Source organism: Oxyura jamaicensis, chromosome 1, assembly GCF_011077185.1.
Source record: "Oxyura jamaicensis isolate SHBP4307 breed ruddy duck chromosome 1, BPBGC_Ojam_1.0, whole genome shotgun sequence".
Classification (NCBI taxonomy): domain Eukaryota; kingdom Metazoa; phylum Chordata; class Aves; order Anseriformes; family Anatidae; genus Oxyura; species Oxyura jamaicensis.
In genome coordinates this window covers 143,150,861-143,174,513 of record NC_048893.1, presented here as the reverse complement: position 1 = coordinate 143,174,513, position 23,653 = coordinate 143,150,861, and the positions used below count along the sequence as shown (strand labels likewise).

Here is a 23,653-nt window from a genome sequence, read left to right as displayed (position 1 = left end):
CTCTACGGCTACATGGCGATGGAGCGGCCCCCGAGCGGCCGCCTCTGCTACCGGCCCTGCCCCGACCCGGCGGCCGACCGGGGCCACCGCAAGCGGACCTACTCGCTGACCACCCCGTGCCGGCAGAGGCCCCCCCCGCCGCAGCTCTCCTCCGCCTCCCTCGACGAGTACACGCTGATGCGCGCCACCTTCGCCGGCAGCGCCGGCCGCCTCTTCCCCTCCTTCCCTGCCGCGGCATCCCCCAAAGTGACCTACACCCCCTACCCCGAGGACTACGGGGACATCGAGATCGGCTCGCACCGCAGCTCCGGCAGCAGCAGCACCAACCTGGGGCCGCCGGCAGGGGGGGGGGAGGAGGAGGAGGAGGAGGCGGCGGTGGGGGAGATGATGATGGCTACATGCCCATGACCCCCGGCGTGGCCGCGGCCCTCGGGCGGGGGAGCCGGGGAGGAGATGACTACATGCCCATGAGCCCCACCAGCGTGTCCGCCCCCAAGCAGATCCTGCAGCCCCGGCCGGGGGTGGGCGGTGGGTCCCCCGGGAACGGGAGCAGCTACAAGACCAGCTCGCCCGGGGAGAGCTCCCCTGACGACAGCGGCTACATGAGGATGTGGTGTGGCTCCAAGCTGTCCGTGGAGAGCTCAGACGGGAGGCTGAGCAACGGAGACTACATCAATATGTCCCCTCGGGATCCCCACCATGGGCCCCAGGCTCCCTCCCTCACCCCCCCGGACTTCTTCTTCGCCCCTGTGGGGCACGGGGCTGGCGAGCCCCTCAAGCCTGGCTGCTATTCGTACAGCTCCTTACCCCGCTCCTACAAGAGTCAGGGCCTGGCTAAGGACAGCGACCAGTACGTCTTCATGAACTCCCCGGGGAGGATGATCCCGGAGGAGGCGGTGTGCGGCACGGGTCCCTCCCCGGCCGGCACCTTCGCCCCCTCCAGCCACACGGTGCCTTCGCCCCTGCGGCACAGCCGGACCGAGAGCTTCCTGAGCCAGCGGTGCCAGCGGGCGGTCCGGCCCAGCCGCCTCTCTTTGGAGACCTTGCGGACGATGCTGCCCAGCATGAACGAGCACCCCCTGCCTCCTGAGCCCAAGAGCCCTGGGGAGTACATAAACATCGACTTCGGCGATGCCGCTGTCTATTCTCCCCCCTCGCTGCCCGCCGACAGCCCAGCCTCCTCCCTGGGCTCGGGCACGGGGCAGAGGCGCTCCCCTCTCTCCGACTACATGAACATTGACTTCGGTTCGCAGTCGCCCTCCCAGTCAGGCACGGTCTCGGTGGGCTCCTTGGAAGCACTTTCACCAGGCTCTTCTTCCAGCACCAGCCAGCCCGACGGGCGCTACCTGAAAGCGGCTGTGGGGGTGACTTGTTTGTCCAGCCCGTCTGACGGCGGGGATTACACCGAGATGACCTTTGGCATGGCCACCACCCCGCCCCAACCCATCGTTCAGAAGCCAGAAAGTGCCCGGGTCACCAGCCCCACGGCTGGGGTGAAGAGGCTCACCCTCTCGGGGGTGGAGGCTTTCATTCTTGCCAGCCCGCCCCCGGACCCCAACCGCGGGGCCAAGGTCATTCGGGCCGACCCCCAGGGGCGCAGGAGGCACAGCTCGGAAACTTTCTCCTCCACCACCACTGTGACCCCAGTGTCCCCCTCCTTTGCACACAACCCCAAAAGGCACAACTCGGCCTCGGTGGAGAACGTGTCCCTCAGGAAAAGCGAAGGCCTGGAGGAGGAGCAGGGCAGCAGCCCCATGTGCCGGGAGACCTCGGCCGGCTTCCAGAACGGCCTCAACTACATCGCCATCGACGTGGTGGACGGGACCCTGGCAAACTGTGACAAAGCCAGGTCGAAAGCCAGGCACGTCCTGAAAGGAGGTATCAACGGAGTGGAGACGAGCGCCTATGCCAGCATAGACTTTCTGTCTCACAACCTGAAAGAAGCAAGTGCTGTGAAAGGTGAGTAGCTACGTCTGACGGTGTCTGCCACGTGTGTGGCTTTGCTTAAATTTGTTTGTTCCTCATGGTTGGACCCTGCTTTGTCGCGGAGGGCACTCCCCTGGGGCCTCCTCTCCTGCCTTCAAAATCTTTTCCCTAACCCATCCTGAAATCAACGGTCCTGGAGGAACTGGCTTTCTCTTTGTATGAGGAAAAAGTTTAATGGGGGGATATTCCTTCACGTTTAAGTTCTGCTGTGCTGTTACGAATGTGTACTTCTGGGTACCCCAACAGAAGCTGATGTTTACACTGTTACCATGGTTGGGTTACACTTCAGAGTTTTCTTATGTAAGGTTTTAAGTGTTTGAAAATTGTGACCAAAATAGTTTATGCTAATGTAGCTTCTACGTATTATTTTAAAATGTAAAACGATGGAGTTAAAAACCAGAAGTGTTGCAGTGAGACCATCAGATTACAAAAAAAGAAATCTTTGGCCCTCTAGCTGGGATGGTCAATCGCAACAAACCGGGGAGGGTTATTTTAATATCTTGATTTTGAAATCTCTTATCTCTTGCAAAAGCTTAACAGTAAATCATGGTGAGAGTGGAATGTGAAATGTTTTTTTTTTTTTTTTTCTTATTAAAAAAAAAAAGCCTTTCCAGAAGATGCCGTACGCCTGAGCTGTTCCATGTCGCGTTGCACATTTTGCTCCGAGGCCGACCCTCCGGTGGTGGCGTGCAGCCGGGCCCCACTGGGAATCACCGGCTGGGTGGCGGGCTTGGGAGTGGGTCGAAAAAACACTGGCTGCTTGAAGACAAAAGCAAGCCTAAGAAACCCGAAACTGGGGGCCGAGGGAGAATTTCTGTTTTAATTATGTAGCTGTTCCTTTGTTGAGGTGCTGGTTTTGCTGCTTTTTGCCTTTTTTTTTTTTTTCTTTAGGAAAGAACAAAGAGCACCCCCCCTCAAATAGCAACCCGCCTCCTCTTAACAAGCGAGAATTCGTACACAAGTGAGCGCTAGTTGGGGAGGGCCCAGAGCAGCCAATCTGTCAAGGATTAAAAGTTAATGATGAGGCACCGTAGGGATCCTCTTTGCTGTTGCATTTATGCAAGACATGGTACTTTAAACCTGTATGCATATAGAGCTGTAATAGATGTTTATGGGTCCAGCGGGGTGAAATGACATACCGTGCAGAAGCAGTTGCTGGGAGGTAAATAGGTACTGCTTCTGCATTCATAGTGCTGACAGAGGTCGTCAATCATACTCAGAAAGTGACAGCTTGTGGAGCTACACTTGCGGTTTTTTCCTTCTGTTTTCTAACTAGCTAGCTGATTTTGAAGAAGAAAATATTTTCTCTTTTGATAGGAAGTACAGGAAGATGGAAAAGATGAGAGATCCACCGTTGGCAGAGCGAGCTTTGAACCTAATTAAGACGAGAGGATTGTTGAATGAAATGGCAAAGTTTTAAAGGATGAACGCTTACTCTGAGTGACTCGAAAGGTTGGGGGCAGAGTGTTCCTTGTCAGTTGCTTTTATTTTTGCTGGAGTCATTTTCAGGATTCGTGTGTCTTGACCTAAATCAGTGCGGATGCTGCAACTACTGGTGGTGTTGCCATCTGAAAGGCCAGCTTTGGGACTGCAGCCCAGGACACTGGCAAACGACTGTGCACGTTTCTTTGCAAAAAAAACTGATTTTTCACAGAAACAAGGGGTTTGTCTTGAGCCACCTATGGCTACAACTGCAAGCCAGGGGGTGCTGGGAAGGAGAGATTTCCACAACAGTCTCCAAACTGCAGAACCCAAGGCAGAGGGGGAGCAGGGGGAGGGGAGCGGGAGCCAGTGACAGAGAAAACCTGGCGTGGATGGCGGCGTTTCCATCAGCCAGGCAGAAAGCAGGAGTAGAGCAGCCGATCAGTCAGATAAGCTGGGGGAATTGACTGCTGTCCTTCTGACAAAGTAAACAAAAGGGTAATGCGATAAACACAGCCACGTTAATTTGGTACACGGTGTACAGAGGAGAGGGTTTAATTGTATATTTATCCACGGGTGGTTATAGACTTACTTTAATATGTAATCTGCATGTGTATTTATTTCCCCCGTTTCCTTTAAGCTTATAAATGTCGACCGCATCCAGAAGCGTTCTGGGTAAACTCGTCGAGGTTTAATCTCCACGTAGGAGGCAAAGCTCTCCTTCCCATCCTTCTGTTTCCCTGAAAAATGTGTCCGCCTACTGCGCATCGGTGCAGTCTCGCTGTGCTTGGGGATTGCTGTAGCCAATATCAGGCCAGGGCGGTAAGAAAAAACTTGCACAAGCATCCCTCAGCAGTGTTGTGGGTTACATGTCAAATGCAGGGTTTCATGCCAGTTGTGTTTGTGGCAGACTGACTGGGAGAGTCATAGCATGGGAAAGTCGGACTAGATCACAAAGAATCTTAGGAGTGTATGTAGGATCGACTTTTGCAAATTTCTGAGCTTCTCTTTTGTTTTTTGTTAGGACTACAAACTGAAGTTTGTTTGCAGAGCTGCTTCTGCCACTGTTAAAAAGATGATTTAGTATTGTGCCAGTGTATTTAAATATCCAAAGTTGTGGCTTGGGAGTTTGCTAAGACTTTCATATTTCTCAGAGAAATACATAGACAATTTAAAGAAAACCATTTATGAGCATAAGGAAGAGTAAACTTAATCTAACACAGAAGTAATTCTGATAGATTTGAGAGAATCTAATTTAATAAAGTAATGGTTTGTACAAGAGATTGCTTATATTGTATATAGTCAGCATTGTTTACTTAGCTCTTTGCACTTTTTTCAGACGTTGTTTTTGAATATATTATCAAAGTGGGAAGCTTTACTTCTTCAAAACTAAAGAGGGAGTTTTCTAGGGATTTTTTTTTTTTTAAACAATGGAGGATCCATACATGTTTAGTAGTTGGAACAGGGGAACATCTCAGATACAGGATATATGAACGTTCTCGTTGTAATTCAGTGTAAAATAAACTTAAAAAAAAAAGGAAATAATTGATTTGAATGCTTCGTAAAGGCCTGTAGCAATCAACATGTTTTCATGTGGATAAATATGTGAATGGAAATTATCTGTACCATTTGGGGGTGGCTTATTTTCACGTGTAGCTTGTCTCCTCTGTCAGTACCTGACCTCTGCTGTAGCAGTGCTGCGCTTCTGGGATTCTCTTCTGTCGCGACAAGAGCAAGCTCCTGCCGCCACAATAGCAGTCAAAACAGAAAAATCAAAAGGTTGCTCGAAATCATCAGCGCATTTAGTTTTACTGTACTCTGAAAGTGTGCAATTGCTTAAGAATCTGAGAAAAGCTTGCCTTCGTCCAACATGTAAATAAAATAATACTGTTACTGGTCAGTTAAAACTCTTGTTACATGCTGATAATTAGCTAGCCTTTGTTCTTAAATGCTGATTGCTTTTCTGCTTTAAAAAAGTATGAATTGTGTATGGTTTTCATTATTTATGGAGACGTTGACGGTTATTTTCTCATATAGTGTAAATTATTTATTCCACTGTATTTATGACAGATCACACCCAACAATGAGCTGAGTTTTTATGGTGGATCTTAGCTCCATTGAAGTCAAGTGGGAGCTTTGTCTCGATTTCAGTGGGGTTAAGATTTTACCCTTTGTGTGTAATCCTGGAATTCCTAAGTAGAATTCCCATTAAATTTAGTGGGTGTGTAACAGGGAATTTTGCTTGTCTGAAAACACCATACTTGGGTGTGTTATCTTTAATTCTGTTTTCTATTAACAAAATGCTCTGTAACTTTTAAATGCTTCTAGTAGTTGGTCTAATTTTCCAAAACTGAACAGATACTATGTATAATGATGCAAAAAAACCGAGGGTGGTTTCCTCCTGTGTTAGTTTCCTTTGTCTTGATTTATTTAACGTAGTCATCATCTGTAATGCATCTACTTAAGATCGTAATAAGGTGATTTTTGATAATAATGAACCTCCCTCTTGTCAATTAGCTCTTACTTTTGTGAGGGTTTTATGATTGCGCCTAAACAATAAAAAGCCTATCTTAAGAAATCTCTTCCTGTGTCTTTCTAATGGCATTTCAGATTATTTAATACATAACCCTTGTTTCCTTTTTCTTTTTAGGTTACTTTGCACAATGAATTATTAAGATCTTTTCCCTTCTACTGTGCCAAATGCCATAAAGTTTTGGTTCTCAGAGCGGCATGAGAATGTTTGTCTCGTTTCCAAAACTTGCATTCGTTTCTAAATGACTCCTTAAAAGAATTGAAAGAACTATATGCTGTGTTAGAAATCCGTACGTTTTAAAGTCTTCTTTGAATAAAGTAGTTGTAAGTGTAGTATTTTCTCTTACTGACAACTTCCTTGAGAACATTGTAATTAACACCCGAAAGAACTGAACTACTCTTAATAGTTTACGTAGTGGATTTCACCTCTTGAACTAAGAATTAAAAATGTGAGGTTGTCTTTTACTGCCTCTATGAATGCACTTCTTGTCTCTTAAAATTGCATTTTACAGGTGACCACACCAAAATGGTTAGGTCTGAACCGAGCAGAGCCATTCATTGAACAAAATGTAAACTGAGTTTATCTAAGATGAAACGAAGGCTTTGATATTTTAAATGATGTTGATTATACGGACGTCAGCTTTTTACAAGCAGACAGAATATTAAAACTTGTAACATGTTTTAGACTTTTATTTAGCTTTACACTCTAAATTATGTTTAGCTATACTGTTCATATAAAGAATGTCATGGTTGCTTTGAGTCATTTAAGATAAATTGTTATAGACTGAGTTGAATGGTGGGTTTGTTCTAAAATGAACCGGTACAGTCATTGCTCAAGGCAGAGGAAATGCTTAGGTTGATGATTGCTTCTGATTACTTGATTTCTTTCAAGATAGCTACAGAGACTAACGTTCACTTGTGAGTAAAATGGATGAAGGAATGTTTGAACAGAGGGAGCATTAGGACATGTTTTATATGGTGGTGTTTGGTTCTTTCTTTGTTTTGTTTTTGTAATAAGGGGAGAATAGCATGGGTTTCTTTACACTTACTTTACTATTAGTTTTAAATAGCGTTAATTATACTGGGATGCTGAAGTGGTTTAAAAGTTTAAATGCAGCAAGCATCCACAGAAAAATTGTGCTATCCTCAGTGTATGTAACGTAACTTTCCTCTCATCAGTTCAGTGGCAGCATAGATACATTCAGGTATTTTCTGGTTATATCAGATTTTCTCCAAAGCACTAAGAAGACATCAATAATGTGTTTATTTTTGAAGTACTGAACATACAAGTAAATGGCTGTATCTTTTTTTTTTTTCCCCCAATTTGTTGAGGTGTTGTATGGACTACAGTGGTTGTCCACTTATTTTCTTTGCATCTAGCTGTCAAAGCGTGTGCAGTAACAGTATAACGTGAGCAACTTACTTGATGAATTGGGGTGTGCGATTCTGAGGGTTTCACAACTCTGTTTGTTGTTGCTTGGTGTTTGCTTAGAAGTGAGCTGTGCGCATGGAAATCAGTAGCATCCATTCACTTTTAAAAGGCGGTGCAGTGACCCCAGAGTTCGGTTGTGTTTTGCTTGTGTGCGCTTTGTCTGGTACGCAGTTATTTTTAAAGTTTTTGTGTGTATGTATGTAGGGGGTCAAGAGTGGCAGCCTTGAAAAGCCAAGTTCAGCTGAGTAGCTCCTTGCTGCCAACTGCTGAAAAGACTGGTTTTCCTTCTAGAGCCTGTCCAAAGGGCAAGTTTTTTTTTTTTTTTTTTTTTTTTTTTTTCTTTCTTTTGCATTGGTATTTGTCTCTGCCGCCTGACCGTGTGCATCTCCCAGTAGTGCTCTAGGCACTCGCTACAGTGAGCAGGAGTAAACAGAGCCACCAAGGCTCCTCCCACCTCCTTTAAATACCTACTAGAAAGCAGCATGAATTTTCCCCTCAGCTTGACTCTGTCAGCTCTGGAAGGAACCTAGGTGACTGGTTTAGGTGATAGGTGTAGTTTGCACACTCATGTACGCAGGATGAGTCCCTTAGTTGCAGGGCTGTATTTGTGTTTGAGGTTTAGGCATTGTTAGCATGACTGAAAACTTAGAAAAAGCAACGTAAAGATTAACCTGCACTCTTACGGAGGATAACTTAAAAAATACACTTCATTGAGTGTAGGGTGCTAATAGAATAACCACTGAGGCTCACGTGTAGAGAGCAGTGGTGTGCCTTCTCCCCTGTGTTGGACACGAAGCAGTAATGCTCCTGAAGTCATTACCGTGACTCCTCCGGTAAGTGCCTCTGTCTTTGCGTGGAGAAGTGCTGCTGCCTGGCCCCTGCAATGGAAAATGGACCACCAGCACCAGTCAAAGCAAAACTAGCAGAATTTAGAATAAATAGCTTGGTCTAACCACGAGGGATGCAGCTGGAAATTCATTAAAAGATTAAAGACTCAAACTGGATAGGTAACTAAGTCTTATTTTCCAATTTCCTATTTTTTTCAAAACAAATTCTCAATGTTTTTATTGGCGATGGCAGCCCAAAATTGTGTATAGGTGTATCAAAAATACTAAATGTATATATATATACTAAAAAATTCAGTTTTTGCACACAGTGAGGGGCAATGCAGGATGTAAATAAGCCCATCAGAAGCTGAAAGCAGAGAAGTAATTTCTCAAAGATGTGTCTCTGGTACTAGGTTGTTGTTTTTTTTTCCTGTTAAATCCAGGTTTGCTTGTCTAAGTTAATGTAAAAAATGCTTCAGAGTGCATTATCATCTTAGTAAACCAATTGCAAAAATACTCAACAGGAAAAAAAACAACAAGCCCCAGACTGAAGCCCCCGCCTCTGATCGTACCGTCCACGTTGCGGAAGAGCGACGTAAGAGCTTGATTCCATAGATTAGGAATGATTCAGTGTTTTGTTTACATTTTGTCAATCTCTTCAGCATCCTAGAGGAGAACACTTCCTTCCTGGCAGATGGCAGCCCCAGGGCCATGCACCTGCCACGGCAGGCGCTGCGCTAGTAATCTACCCCGGCATCGCTGCTGACAAAAGGCTAATGATGGGAGGCTGTCTGCCTGACAGCCTAAACAAAACAGGATCGCGTTTGTCCTTCAGCCAGGGTCTGGAAGATCTGAGGAAGGACGGTCAGGACGGTATATGTGAGAATTACCGTGGAATTTAATTTGGGTTTCTTCGGAAGCGATTGCGGTGGATGCAAGGCGCTTCTGAGATAATTGTGTTGCAGAAAGTGAAGGGTGCCTCAAAGAAGGGATTTTCCATTTCTCCACTGGAGTGACATCCGATTTCCTACCTCATAGCTCTGCGTGGATGGCAGGAGCACTTGCGTGATTTACCTGTCAGCCATCCCCAGGGGACTCTGAAGTGCTGATGGGGGGCTCAGTCCCACGCTGCCCAGTGGGTCCATAGCTGCATTAAAAGGGACATTACTTTATACGTGGACAGAGTGCTTGGTAGTTGCATAACGTATTCATTCTCCAGGCATCTGATTTGTAATATTCCAGGTTTTTATTACGTCACTAGGCCAGGGGGGTCTTAATTTGTCTTTCGTAATTTTTTCTTCTGTGTTCCTGTTCGTTTGCTTCGCTTGTTTGAAATGCGTGTGGGTGACGTTTCTAGCGGATGCTACCCAAGGCGAGGGAGTCTTTGAAGTAGGCCAGGATGTTCTTTGCTAAATTTAAAAACTACCCAAATATTACCCAGAGTTTGTAGAGTATTAAGCGGGATTACATGACGCACGGATTAGACATTGTTGAGCAGCTTGTTTTTGTTTGAAGGGGTCAGAAATGGAGGCGCTGGGGCTTTAGTGTAATGCCAAACTGGTGAACTTGCTGGTACAAGAAACAGAAGTTTCTCAGAACCAGCAGGACACAGCAGCAAGTCTTCCATGCCTTTCCAAGTGATGCTCTGAAAAAATGTGATGATGAGTACAAGGCATGAAACTCACTGTTCAGTTTGGTCTCGGTTTCAAAGCTGTTTCTCAGACAACTTGAAGTAGATGAAGAATAATGCTGTAAGTGAGACTTGAGGCAGGGGACTTTGCTTCTCTGAAGTCAGACAAATCAATACATCTTTCCAGTAGCAGTGGGGAAAATCATGTCAGTGAAATCAGGGCTAGGGAGTTTTAGTTTTGCCTGTTAGCCTGTGCCCTCCCTGTCAGTATATTATTTTAAAAACAAGTGTTTATGATGGCCCTTTACATCCAGTTTAGCCCTTCATTAAATTGGGTGACATTTCCAAATTCTCATTCTGTACATGAGTTTGACAGACTTTTATTTTGGATCTAGGCTTTTGCTCACCGCAACTTACGAAGCTGTTTGGACAAGATGTTCCTATGAACATCTTAGGGGGAGATGTAGGCTTAGCTCTTCCATGGGAAGCAGTCTGCAGAAGGCAGCTTGAAGAGTAGCTCAAGGACAAGAAAACAGTATTGAAGCAGGCTTTGTCTGCCTTCAGGGATGAAGGTAAATGGCACTATAGAAAGTTTTTCTCAGTGATTGATAGTGCTACATTTTAGTGTTATTTGAAAATAGTAAGAAGAGATTGACATGGGGATGCAAATCTGTTTTCTGGTTAGTTAGTACCAAACTCCTTTACATCCCCAAGCTGACTGCTTCAACTACTGTGCTCTCTCCAGTGCTTGAATTACTGAGAGGTTGCAATGAGATTTTCTTCAGTTTTCTTTTCAGCAGTTTCTCTGATGCTGACTTTCTTTCCAAAACTCCAGTGATAGTTTTTGGTTTACTTTAAAAGGCAGAGCAAATCACCAATGAAGTGTCTAAACAAAATTTTCCCTGATACCAAGAAAAGACTTCTTTGCAAGGAGGTTGTGAGATTTGGATCTGGAAGGTAGAGATAAAATTCAGCTGTAAAGTAGTTGTGCTCAATTGTGTTGTAGTATCATTGGCTTTTACAACGTAAACATTTGGAAATGTTTGTGGGAGGCTGGACTTGCATCTTTTACAACAGATTTCAGTCCTGAGCAATTATTTCTGCCGAAATTAATGGAGTATTAACTATTATAGTATAACAATGTTGTCTGTTTAACATAAGAAGAAAAGTTAGGCTCCTGTTGTTGCAATATTGTACAAAAAGTATTGATAAAATCTGATAAATATTCAAGTTTGTGAATTTTGAAAAGTCATTTTATATTATTATTTACAGCTAATGAGTCTTTACTATAAAACTGTGAGCACTTTTATATTTAGACTTAGAATCAAACTTGTTAAACAATTCAAGCCAACATAATTCACATAACTATTGCTCGTGACTTTAACAATATTTACAGATAAGAGGGTATGCAGAGAGGGCTATTAGGAATAAACATACATGATCCTTCCTGAGGCACATAATAATTGAGGGAGTTGGCTATAAACTTAAAATGGGAGTACTTACCACTTTATAATCCCAATATTGCAGCAGTTCCTCTCAAACAGATATCAGACAGCTTCTTGTGTGCACAAAGGTATTGCTGCTTTCTTTTGGTGATCTACAAAAATGTATCATTGCACTCCTCTGTTTAAATCTTTAAATGTCAAATGAAAGTCGTACCAAGTTAAACTTTTAACAATAGGTAGTGCATTCTAAATAAATAGTAGATTGCATGGGTTCTAAATAAATAAATTGGTAGTAATCAATTGTTAAATGTTAGCCAATAGGACTATTTCCAAATATAAATGCACCTATGTATTTCAGTACCGTAAGTGATTTTTATACCAGGTCCTCATTATTTTTTTTTCACATCAGTACAAACGTTTTAAGTGATAGTAAACTAAAAGCTGTGTGAGAACTGATAACATTAGAAAACAAACATATTTTTGTTTTTGTTTTTTTTAAACAAATACATGCCAGAACGTGGTGGTAGTGAAACAGCTGTGTGTTTTGTTGTTTTGGTTTTGTTACTGATCTTTAGTAGAACTAGAATTTGCCCCTGAAGAAATAAATTGATGGACTGTTATTTTTAATAGCTGTATACTCGCCTATGCTAGGGAGCGTAAACAACAGCCTTAGATCTTGCAGCTTGAATGAGCCTGGTTAAACTGGTGTGCTTTAATGCAGAGGGAGCTGCCCTGTGCTGTGAACGAGCTGTGTAAGATGTTTAGATAGAATGCTGCTGTTTGATATAGTGATCACTGAAGGTCACGTCCAGAGCGGTCTGCAAGTGAAATTACTCCCCAAGTCTGCTGCATCTGTCAAGAACATGGCAAGTTTTGACTTGCCTTACTAGCCACGTGGATGCTCTCTATATTAAAAGAAAATACTGTAACATCATACTCTGCACACTCCTTGGTAAACGTCTTTTTCTTTGTACTCATAAATTGGCTCGTGTAGGTTTACAAGGTGATAACACTTCAACCATAATACTTTAAAACACTTTCAGAGTTATTTACATGACACTTCTTGTCTTTAGACTCAGCCTTGTATTCTGCTTATTTTTACTCTGACAACGGATATACTTACACTGTGTTTGTTTGTTTGTTTGTTTGTTTGTTTTTCTAATGATTTCCTTACAAATATAGTGTAGCTTGCTCTGTTTCCTTAAATTAAGCATAGGTGGGACTTTAAGACCTGTACGTAGGAGTCGGGACTCCTAGCAGATGGGAGGCATGGGACTGAGCATGAGTATATGGAGAAAGGCTGGTCCTTCAACTGTTCTCTACTTGCTGAATTTAGAAAAGAAAATAGTGAGCTCTTTTGAGGATTGGTGTGTAGGAGACAGGTTTAGACTCTCCATCCCAAGTGGAACGAAGTATATACGTATTGTCGTGAGGTATCTTAACTCAAGATGGGAGCATTAAGAAACGTTTCCTCGTTTAGGATTTCATGCTAGTCTATTTTGGATCCCATCCCCTTTATCGAGCACTGATTTTTGGCTTGTCTTTCTAAGGTGTTTTTCCCAAGCACTTTGTAGAGGGCTACCTGAGCAGCCAACTCTTCTTTCCACGTGGTAGGCAAACTCCTAGGGAGCTCTGCTGAGGGTGGCAGAGCAGTAGGCAAATAAATCCTGTATGAAAACTGTTAAATTCTTCTTTGCAATCCTTTATTATTATTTTTTTAACCATGTGAAACCATTGCTTCACTGAATGTTCAAGTGGATTTATGATGAAGTGGCTTTATCTTACGCAAATTAGTGTAGCTGTGGGTGTGTGTACCTGAGTAAGGTCTTCATTTTGCTTCTGTAGTCTAAGAAACAGCTCACATTTTGATATGTGTCAAAAAGATATTTACTCATTATTTGCATCATATACAAGCAAAGCTTATTCTTACCAGGAAGCAGGAAATACAGTATACTTGGTATGTGGAAAACTGTTGTCTCATAGGTTTCTCACAAAGAAACAGAACAGTGCTAAAAAGAATTATTTGGTAATTGTCAGTTAATGCAGGAGCAGGAAACACGTGTCCAAATTCTGTGATTTAGTTGAGGAAAAACACTGGAAATACACAGTACCCAGAACAGTACGGGATACAGCACTGTGGGCTGTGACTGTAACTCAGAATGAACGGCATTGCCATGTGTCTTTTAAGTCTGAATTCCCATTTCTTCATTTGAAGATCAGATGTTATTGGAGTTTCTCTTGTGTATTTGTGTATTTGGAGCATGTGTATTTGTCCTGAAGTATACGGTGGCACCTATTTTTAACCATCTCCTCTGCTTCTATAATGTGGTAACTTTTGATCTGATTTTGACTGAGGTTTCAAAGATCTTTCGTAGCAGCTATCAGATATTAATGGGGAAGATTGCATCCGTTTCTCTCCTTTCTCCTGAATTGTCTTAGATCCCTTTTTATTTATAATTAACTACATTAATTAAATCTTTTCAATGTATTTTAATTCAAAGTAGCTGCTGGAAATAAGGACCTTCAATATAGTATGAGCTACCAGCTCTGAAGTAGTCCATGGACTGCAATTTCTAAAGCTCCGGTGTTGAGGAACCACCCATTTACAGGCTGTTCATATTGGGTTTGTTTTATGTGTGTTTTATGGAGATGTTTTTCTCACCTAGGTGGTTTTGTCCAAGTCTTGTATCTGCTGTTCAGGAAAGTGTGTTCCTGTGGTCTCTCATCTCAAATACCGATTGAATCTGGCTTTTTTACTTAAAGACTCTTTTGATGACTGTTGGGGAGGCCAAGGCACCGAGCTGGGAAACACTGGCAGAGCTGTAGTGCCTTTTATTAGTACCTCACGTTGGTTGGTTTGTTTTTCCTGCTTGCGAGCAGACATCTTGTGACTGATGTAGAAGAGTTTGTGTGATTGATTGGCTTAGGCTAGGTAGGATTTGCAAGGTGAGGGGACGTATCCCAGAGGAGGCAATTAAGCCACATTTTCCTAACAAATTTTGTGGGATTTAGCTATGCTGGGCTTTTGTTTTGTTCAGATGGACAAAAGAGTATAATTAATAGGCAGAAATATCTTTTTCTGAGGCCACAGGATGACCACAGGACTTCATGTTCTTCGTGACGGTGGTAGTGAGGTAGTGAGGCACTGGCACAGGTTGCCCAGAGAAGCTGTGGATGCCCCATCCCCGGAGGTGTTCAAGGCCAGGCTGGATGGGGCTTTGGGCAACCTGGTCTGGTGAGAGGTGTCCCTGCCCATGGCAGGGGGCTGGATCTTTAAGGTCTCTCCCAGCCCAAACCTTTCTGTAGTTTTCTTATTCTGTGGTAAAATATTAGGGGACCTTAGTACAGGGGTTCTGAATGAAGCTGCCCAGTTCTACCAGTGTTGTAAGTTTCTAGTGTGTCTCCAGTAGTTCCTACATACCAGTATTCCTTTTTTAGGTTTATGTATATATGGTGCTTTCTTTCATCTAGCCCGTGTTTTTTCACTGTATGTAGATCTAAGAGGTTTTGGCCCCATCCATAGACACCTTGTTTGCACCTTATCAGGATCCCAATGAAACAGTCCAGTAAAGATGAGGATCTAACTAACGTAGGTAGTCACTGCAAAGATACAGGTGCCTGTAGAGTATTGAAGAGGCAGGTCAAAGCCAGTCTTCATGGCTGATACAAGCCTTTTGTCTTCCCTAACTATAGAGGGAGCCTACACACTTAGCATAGGTGGGACATCTGTTAGAGGGCTGTGGTTTGGTGAGGTCAAATGCACTGTGCTAAAGGCTATTTTAAACGTGACTTGAAAACAAGACTGGTATTCATAAATGTATCAACTGGTACAGTGGAGCATTCCTTCCTGGTCTGGCCTGTTCTATCCGTGATAGTTTATGGTGTATTGTGCATGGTCAATAAATGTGAAATTGAAAGGGATTTGCGTTTTCTCTAGCTATGCAGCTGCTGCACTGTTCGCTGAACACTTTTCAGTGTATTTCCTGATCTCAATTACAATACATGAAATATGCAATGATATCACCTCCTTAAAACTTGGAAGCAAACTTGTTCTTTAAAGCTACAGGCACGCCAGGGAAAAAAAAAAAAAAGGTATTTCTTCTGCAATCTTTTATTCCTTTTTTTTTTTTTTTTCCACAGAGTATTTCTACAACATCTTAGTTTTTTATGAAGTCTCATCTGCTGCACAGCATCCTAGCTGTAGCTCCTGAATGTGGCATCCTGAAGTGTTCAGAACACCTGCTTGAGATGTCCTAAACAGCTTCAGATAGCTGGGATGATGGCAGTAAATACGTGCAGGTCTTTTTGTACTGGAAATTCCCACTGAAGTTTAGGGGAATTCTCTGCTAGACACTGGTGGGACTAGAGCCAAACTCTCAGGTGTCGCGTCTGAAGTGACAAATATGTTTTTTTAATCTGTTTGCTTTATAGAAACACTCCTAGCAATTTCAAAATCACGCCAGTCTCAGTTATATCAGATATCTTGTTCTAAGTAGAACGTATTTTTCAAAATGCTATCTGAGGTACTGGTGAACATTTTTAAGGACATTAAGCATCAACGGTTGCTTATAAACATATTTACACAGCAACAAATAAGGTGAGCCATTAAACAAAAGAAGGCAAAGATGCATGTGTGAGAGCACCTGTGAGATGAGGAAAAAAACAGATCTCTTGAAACAGTCAAGTACAGCTTTGTTTGTACAAATGTGTACTGAGAGCTTTTGTAATCACAAGAGAGTGCATCGTGCTCTGGAGTTAGCAATATTGGACATGATTTATTCCAATTTTTTTTTCATCATTTTAAGTCTGTGAAGTTCAGAGAAAAGGGCTGTGAAAGCACACTGTGCTTTGGAGGGCGTAGTATTTCTCGTATTTAAACAAATGTTCTTTTCTTGAGGGAAGTAACGTTTTGTACTGCAGGTCTCACTGCAGAAAAACAGCCAAATACGTGCTGTTTTCTAAGCTGAGATTCATCACCTGTCTCATTCCTACTTGTTCCTCAGGGCAGACGAAACTTGGCATTTTGCATTCGCCTTCTTTAGCTACCCTTCTCCAAAGTGAAGCTTCTGCATCTGTTTGGTCTTGCTGAGCTAATGAATGTGCACTTGCTTCACTTTACATCTGCAGGAAACTCCTAGGAAAGATTCAAGGTGTGTGCAGTAGAGCTGGGAACAATCTCATTTATTCTGTATAATCTGTGTTTTGGGGATGAGAAAGTAAAATGTGAGTAAGAGGAGGATATTATTCTATATACTTGCTGCTATCGCAAGTTACTTTATGACCAAATTCCAGTTTTTAAACTGGTGTTCTCAGGAGATAAATTTTAAACAAAAATCACTTCTCTGAACAGTTCTACTGAGCTCGTTGCCTCTGCTTTTGAACAGAGTAGCAGTTAGCCTCCAGGTGTGATATGGGGATGGTATTTATGATGCCCATGTGACAAGCATACATCCTCTCCCTTCACCTTGTAACGTAATACTCACTTCCGTATGCAATACGATCCATATCAGCTTCAGAAATAAATATTAATTCACCTACAGATTAACTTCAGAACAACACATCGTAAAGGAAGTTACAGGTTCCCCTGTTTGTTTTATAAGTGAACATAAAAATGACTTATTATTTCTAACATTTCTCAGAAATGTGGCTTTCTGAGGGAGAACACAATCTAGTTTGTGAATCTAGTTTGTAAATATGAAACCTAAAGGATGAAGGTATTGAAATCAATGGGGACTGGCACCCCATGAAATCTGTGACTTTAAGATAGTAACCACACTGCAATGGGTGTTGGTTGCAAGCCTCCAGTCCAAGGATGTTAATGAGACCTCAGCTTACTGCCTTTAACAAGGTAGCTAGGACTACCTACCTTCTATAAACATTCTCCTGAAATATTATCATAGCCCCTGTGTGTACTTGAGAAAAGGGTGAGATGCTTTGATCATTCTCTGTGGGGGTATTATGAAGTATTTGCTTAAATTGGATTGTTTCAGTTCTGGGCAGGATCTGTCTCCCAAATCCCATGTCACTTGTCAAAAACAAAAACAACAACAACAAAAAAGAGGTTTGCATCATCTACCAACCCCCATCCTGCCTCTTGATACCCATCTGGGGGAAAACCCAGCCATGGGGGCAGAGAGGGAGTCCCTGAGCAGTGCAGTGGGTTCCCTGGTTGGTAGTTGTCTTCCTTACAGCTCAGGTCTTGAGACCTGTCAGGAGAGCTCCCCTGCCTTATTTCAGGTGTAGGCACAGACACTGCTGAGTATCTTAAATTGTGGCTGTTTTTTGTCAACATAAATCTGAGACTGAGTTTATAAATTTTAATTTTGTGTTGTGCAGACTATGCTTAACAGGTGCCGCAGTGGTAAGGAGTGTAGCTGAACACAGGAAGATGCACAGATTATAAAATAGCAACCGTAATATTGTAATGCACAGAAATAGATCTAAAAAAGTTATTGACCAGCAATAAACTCAGCTTGTGCTTCAGACAGCCAGAAATCATTTTCCTGCAGAAATATTTCAGAGGCTTGAAAAATGTAAAGGCTTATTCACAGGAATATGTATTCCCCTCACGTCTGTGTTGTCGTGTCCCTGATAGCATATTGAATCTGGCCATCACTGGTGGCTGGCTACCACAGGCAAAGTACTGAGATCTGTTCCAAGTGAAGCTTACCTTTTCACTACATTTCATTTGTGTCTTTTTCTCACAAATTTAGTCTTTTGAATTATTTTCACAGTACTCCAAGCACTTTTTTCGAGAGTTTTCTTTTAATTTCCTCTTATATATGTTGATATCACTAATATTTCATTACTAACAGGCGCAATACATTCAATAAAAAGCCATAATCACACATCTATTCAGATAATTTCCTGTGATTAGTAGAGAAATATATCGTGCCTTTGTGCATATGCAGTGCCTAGCACTATAGGCTCCATTAATAGAGGTTTCTAAGCACAACAGAAATACAAACCCCACAAAGTTTACAGAATAGAAAAAGCCTTTAAAATAAGAAGACTTTGGATAATGGAAATATCTTACTTTTTTTATCCAAACGTTTGTGTATAGATGCTTGAATTATTGTTTAGGACGAATTATAAAGGAAAAGGGGGAAGTGCTTAACCTGGTTTGTGCTATCGTATTAACAACTCTGGGCTAATAGAGACATATTCTGAAAAGAAGAGTAATATTATACACAATAAGATTAATAGCTGAATTGAATTATGTGGCTATTTAATGATTCTCAGTAATGATATTTCAGAAGATAAGAAATTGAGAAAGCAAACTTCCTAGATTTTTTTTCTAAGCAGCATTCCCCAAAAAAGTGGCTCATTTTTCTTTTAGTGTGAAAGGATTCTACACTGGTTTAATGGGGAAAACAAACAAGCTAACTAAAAAACCTCTTTAAACACATAAAGAAATGACACAAAAAAAAATGGAAAAAAATACCTTTGTATAAGCCTACTGGAAAAAGCATGGTTAAACACAGAATAAGTTGTAGGAGCTCTCTGTGTGGCAGTTACTGAGAACCCATTAGGAAATTATGTAAAAAGGGAATACTACTTCTGCTCCATTTTTTTATTTTTTTATTTTTTTTTTTCTAAAGAGAAGACATTACATGGGCAAAATATAGCGAACTCAGCACTGGACATCTGTGGATACTTTTTTCTCATAGGGAATTTTCTTTCCATTCCTCTCCCCCAGTTTGTGTACACTGTATACTTTATTTTCAATCAAAGCATTAGAAACTTCTTCAGGTAATATGCAGCATAGCTTTTCTTCTCCTAAAAATCCTGAAGAAAGGGTTTGTCAGCCATGTAGAACTTTTAATCCCAATTTCTCAGGACGGTATAGAAATTTTGGGGCACTGTTTTTGAGCCTTTCCATTGTCCTCTCAGGTTGTGTGCAGGAAACATCCATATGGGGGAATTGCAGCTCTACTTGTTTCATGTCTCAATATATGAAGTAAAGACATCGTGGGATGGTATATGGGACTCTTGATTGTACATGGGAACTAAAACTCCAGCTTTATTGGAGCCATTAAATTAACATGTGGCAGGTTGTGAACAAACAAAAGGATATCATTCTTCTCACACCCTGTAGTTGACATGTGAAACTCCAGACTACAGGTACTGAAAGTTCCCATGAAGAGAGGCTAGGTGCAGGAGTTGTGTTGTATTGCCCATTTCAATTAATGGTTTTGGGGGGGTTCTTTCCATTTGCAAAACAGGCACTTGATTGTGAAAGCTTAAGAGAGCTTTGTCTTTTAAAACATGGCACTCTCAGGAAGATAAATGTCTTCCTCTAGGGTGGAGGAATGTTCCAGTCTCCATACAGACTTTGTAAATCTGAAATCTCTTCATTCTAGGTGCCTAAGCCCTTTGGTCAATGATGAAGGAAGGGATCAATCTTTCAAAGAGTGCCGGGAAGAAGTATTTCTCTTCCCCTAGGCACAATGCTTAAGTGGCTAGAGCACTCACCCAGTACTGACCTGCATCCAGTAGCTTTCTAACTGGAAAAAAAAGTCAATTCTTTTCCCCAGTGCCCTAGTCCCTAGCACATCTTAGCCATATATTCTTCGGTTGAGTGCTCTCATTCTTTCTTACTGAAGCTGTTTTCATGGAATAATTAGATATCTGTTCTAGTGGAAATGGAGAGTGAACATGACTTCCCACAACTTGCATGAGTCCTTATTCCTGTTCCCATGAATATTTAAATATTTAATATGAATAATTCTTCAATTTAATCACTGGAAAAGATTGCTTTTTCTCCCAGGCGAGAGAGGAAAGGCATGCTTTTCAACTCTTTGAGTGCACTCTATCACTGTATGTTTAGTCACATGTACGGAGGTAACCCAGTGGCTTAGAAGAAGCCATCAGTCTTTGGTATTGGCCATTGGTGTCCAAAACGTCAGTTAGGTTCTTGCTTGTGGATCTAATCTGAAGTCCAATTCTGCTTTCTTTGTCATCGTTACCTTCCTGAACTATGTCTACCAATACGGATGGTGTTTCAGTCATCGTTGTGTGAGAATATCAAGCTCTAGTTACAAGAGGTCTTCTTTCTTGTCACTGTTGCCCTCACTAATGGCTACTGCTAAGGATTAGAGGGGGGACAAATATACCTTTGAATTGCAAGGTGAGCAAACTCTCAGTAGCTGTAAAGGTGTGTAAGATGATTTGGTCTGTGCTCTGAGAGGAATACAAAGCTGTACACCTCACAGACTTGGAGATTTTTTGTTACTGTTATTCATCTGAGCCTTGTGTGAAAGAGGGCAGATGAGTTGTTGCTTAGAAGTGCCTATTTCTTCCCCTTGACTATACAGAGCTTAGTCATTCTAGCTTCTCATAAGGTGAGTAGGTCTGAGATGTAGAGGTACACGCTGGGGATGCCAGAAGTGTGCTGAGATGAATATTACCTAATGTACGCTCTGAGGGGTAGACATGCAAATATAAGTGGTTTTGTTGAGTCTCTGAAGATGGGGATGGCAGGTAGTTCACTGTATTAGTCACCGATCCCTTCCTCCCTCGCCCTTCAACACTTGTAAAGTGAGCGCGTTGTTTTGCAAAGACTGTCTCTAATAAGAAACTTCCCGTCTCGCTATATATGCAAAGAGGTGTTGCTAGAATTTGCTCATTGCCATCAATCTTTCCCTGGGAAGAGCTGCACTCTCTCTTTGACATGACCAAAGGAGCTATAAAAAATCAAGCCAACAGGCTATTTGAGGCTACATTTCCAGTGTTCTGGTTTTGTGTCCACACTGATAAAGGAATAGTTTGATGGTTTGTAAGGTGGGAGGCAATTACAGTTGCATGGTACTGGGCATCAACCAAGAAGATGACTCCTTTTTCCATGATGGTTAAATCCTCTACTTGTGAACTGCAGAGTGGCTCTTTGGCTGCCCGCCACAGACTAATCTCTTCAGTAGCACATTTCCTATATAGTTGCCACATCTGCTTCTTTGTGTGTGTTTCTGTCCCTCTTACAAACTCCCAGTGGAAGGCCAAAAGGACTAGACTTTTTTTTTTCTTTTTTTCTTTTTTTGCCTGCTCAGAGAAAGAAGCTTGATTTTTGCTTAATTTCAGTTAACATTTTTAAACAGTTGTATAGCCAACTTGCTGTACAGCAAGAGGAGGATAATTGAACAAATTTCAGATAGGGCTATGTTGAGTTTTTTGTCTATTTTTTTTTTTTATTCCTAATCATGGGATTAAATCACATCTATACAAACTTGTTTAATAGTATACAGCGGCTGTAGCTCTGAAATTAAGAGGTATGATTGCAAATGTATTAAATTAATTGTGGAAAAATGAGCACGTTTAGTTTCTTAATTTTAAATTTTAAATGTCTATTTTTATTATAATTTATATGGGAAATGTGTTTCTGTAGCAGCACTTTAGCTATAAATTCATTATAATGACATTTGTAAGTTTAATCCTTTATTTTCCACATAATTACATTTTAATCTTTCAGTTATTCATATTAGAAAATCTATAAAAAACTTGACAAAATGATATGAAACACAAATTACATCAAATTCTGAAATCAACTAAGCGTAGCCCCCATTGTCATCTGCACTTCAACTGTAGGCTTATCTGCTAGTGAAAGATTGCTGGTAAAATATTTGCTATCCATGTAAATAGATGGTATCAAATACAGATGCTTTTGATTTTATTAGTACCTTTGGATAAAAGTTGACACTCAAAATAAATAGTGGGGATTTTGCCATAGATCAGACGAACACGTCAGCCTTTTGTGTGTATGCTAGGGGAAAGAAACAGTACTCGCAACTGCTGATGTGTAGGATCTTTTTCTAGACAACCTAGTGTTTTTTTCCCACTTTAGAAGATAGTATCTCTCCATGTTTATCATAATGCAATTCAAAGTGTTACGATTTTTAACGATTTGACTGAAGAGAGAGGAGTACTACAAAGCTCATGTTAATAGAGATGACTGTGGCCACAACATCCTTGCTTTGCTATCTGGAAGAAGTTCAGTAGTTTTCGTTACCAGTCATGAATAATCTGTATTGACCCAATGCTCACTTTTCTAAAGACATAAAACAACAAAAACATATCCAAATAACATCATGTACTGTTCCTTAGTGGACTTATATACCAAAAGGGGGTAGTTACTTGGGGCATCATGTCTCCAAATATGATCAACCATGACTTGTTTTTTTTTTTAAAACAACTTATAACGTGGCTTTTTAATTTCATGATTTAACTTGTTTTTCACATCAAATGTGGAGGCATTTCACTTTGGATTGCTGTTGTTCTTGGACTTTGTAAATTGCTAGAGTGTACTACTTTATGCTTTCCTGTGAAGTGGTGCTAAGGCAAATGTTTAAGCTCCGATGGAAACGTTTTGTTGTGATGATGGCCAAGCTCTGCTTTATTTGGTAGGAGCATTCTCGCTGAATTCCCTGGAATTACTGGTGGATACCCACAGCTAAACACACGTGCTGTTCTGTTATCTCTAGTAGGGTTACCTCTGTGCTTTTTATTAAGCGTATTGCTCCTTAAATTGCTTAATGAGAGTCAGAGCTAGGTCAGGATTTGGCTCCTGCCATGTATTTTGCAGGTGGGACCCTGGTCCTCGGGCCGTGCTGTCTAATGGCTTGGCCCAAAACCTGCAAACGTCCCCGTTGTTAACCTTGGGATTCAGTTATATCAATAGGATTGCTTTTCCAGGAGGAGTTAGTTAGCAGGATCAGAGCCTTAATTGATTTGGCAGGCCATGTGGGGAGGGGAGACAAAGGGACAAAGCCAGGGAGCCATTCGCCTGGAGTCAGGGCACAAGCCCGCAGCAGCGCTGGGGGCTCTCTGCCCTGTGCTTTATCCGCTCTGACGGTCGTGCTGCCACTTGAATAAATTGACTGATGATGAATAACCAGCACCGTGTTGTGCCACGAGCCACATGAGGAGATGTTTCTGTCTTTTGTGCTTAGCAAAAGAGAATTATTTTTAGGGATTATGAAAATTTTTGCTAATCAGTTACTGACTTTGAAAATTAATAAAAAGATGAGATCTTCTTTAATCCATTAACCAGTGTATTCTCTTACCAGTATATTTAGACAATCTTTGAGCATTTGGTCATTTCTGAGCAATTTCTGTGTATTTTATTATCTGATGTATTCCCCAGGAAGCACTGGTGGAATCAGCTAACACGAGGTAGTTGTTGAAACCCAGGAGCTAGCATGGAGGTTTTTTGTAACAACTCAAAACCAAGAGGGAACTTCAGCATCGAAACAGTGCTGCTCTTTGTATTGTGATTTGTGTGTACCCAGGGGGAATGAGGTTATCAAATAATACATTCATGTCCTTTGGGAATTCTGTTTAGTCCCAGGGTAAAGGTTTGGCTTGCAGTGATAGATTACTTTAAGAC

General features: G+C 41.9%; 1 protein-coding gene across 1 annotated transcript; it reads left to right on the top strand.

The window, feature by feature from the left end:
* IRS2 (insulin receptor substrate 2) lies at nucleotides 1-5,986 on the top strand (the record flags this gene model as incomplete). Its single annotated transcript, XM_035335664.1, is given in 3 exon segments — nucleotides 1-354; nucleotides 357-1,959; nucleotides 3,304-5,986. Coding segments are annotated over 3 exon segments (1,983 nt in total), but the record flags the coding sequence as incomplete, so codon positions are not given.
* Between the last annotated feature and the right edge of the window lie 17,667 nt (nucleotides 5,987-23,653).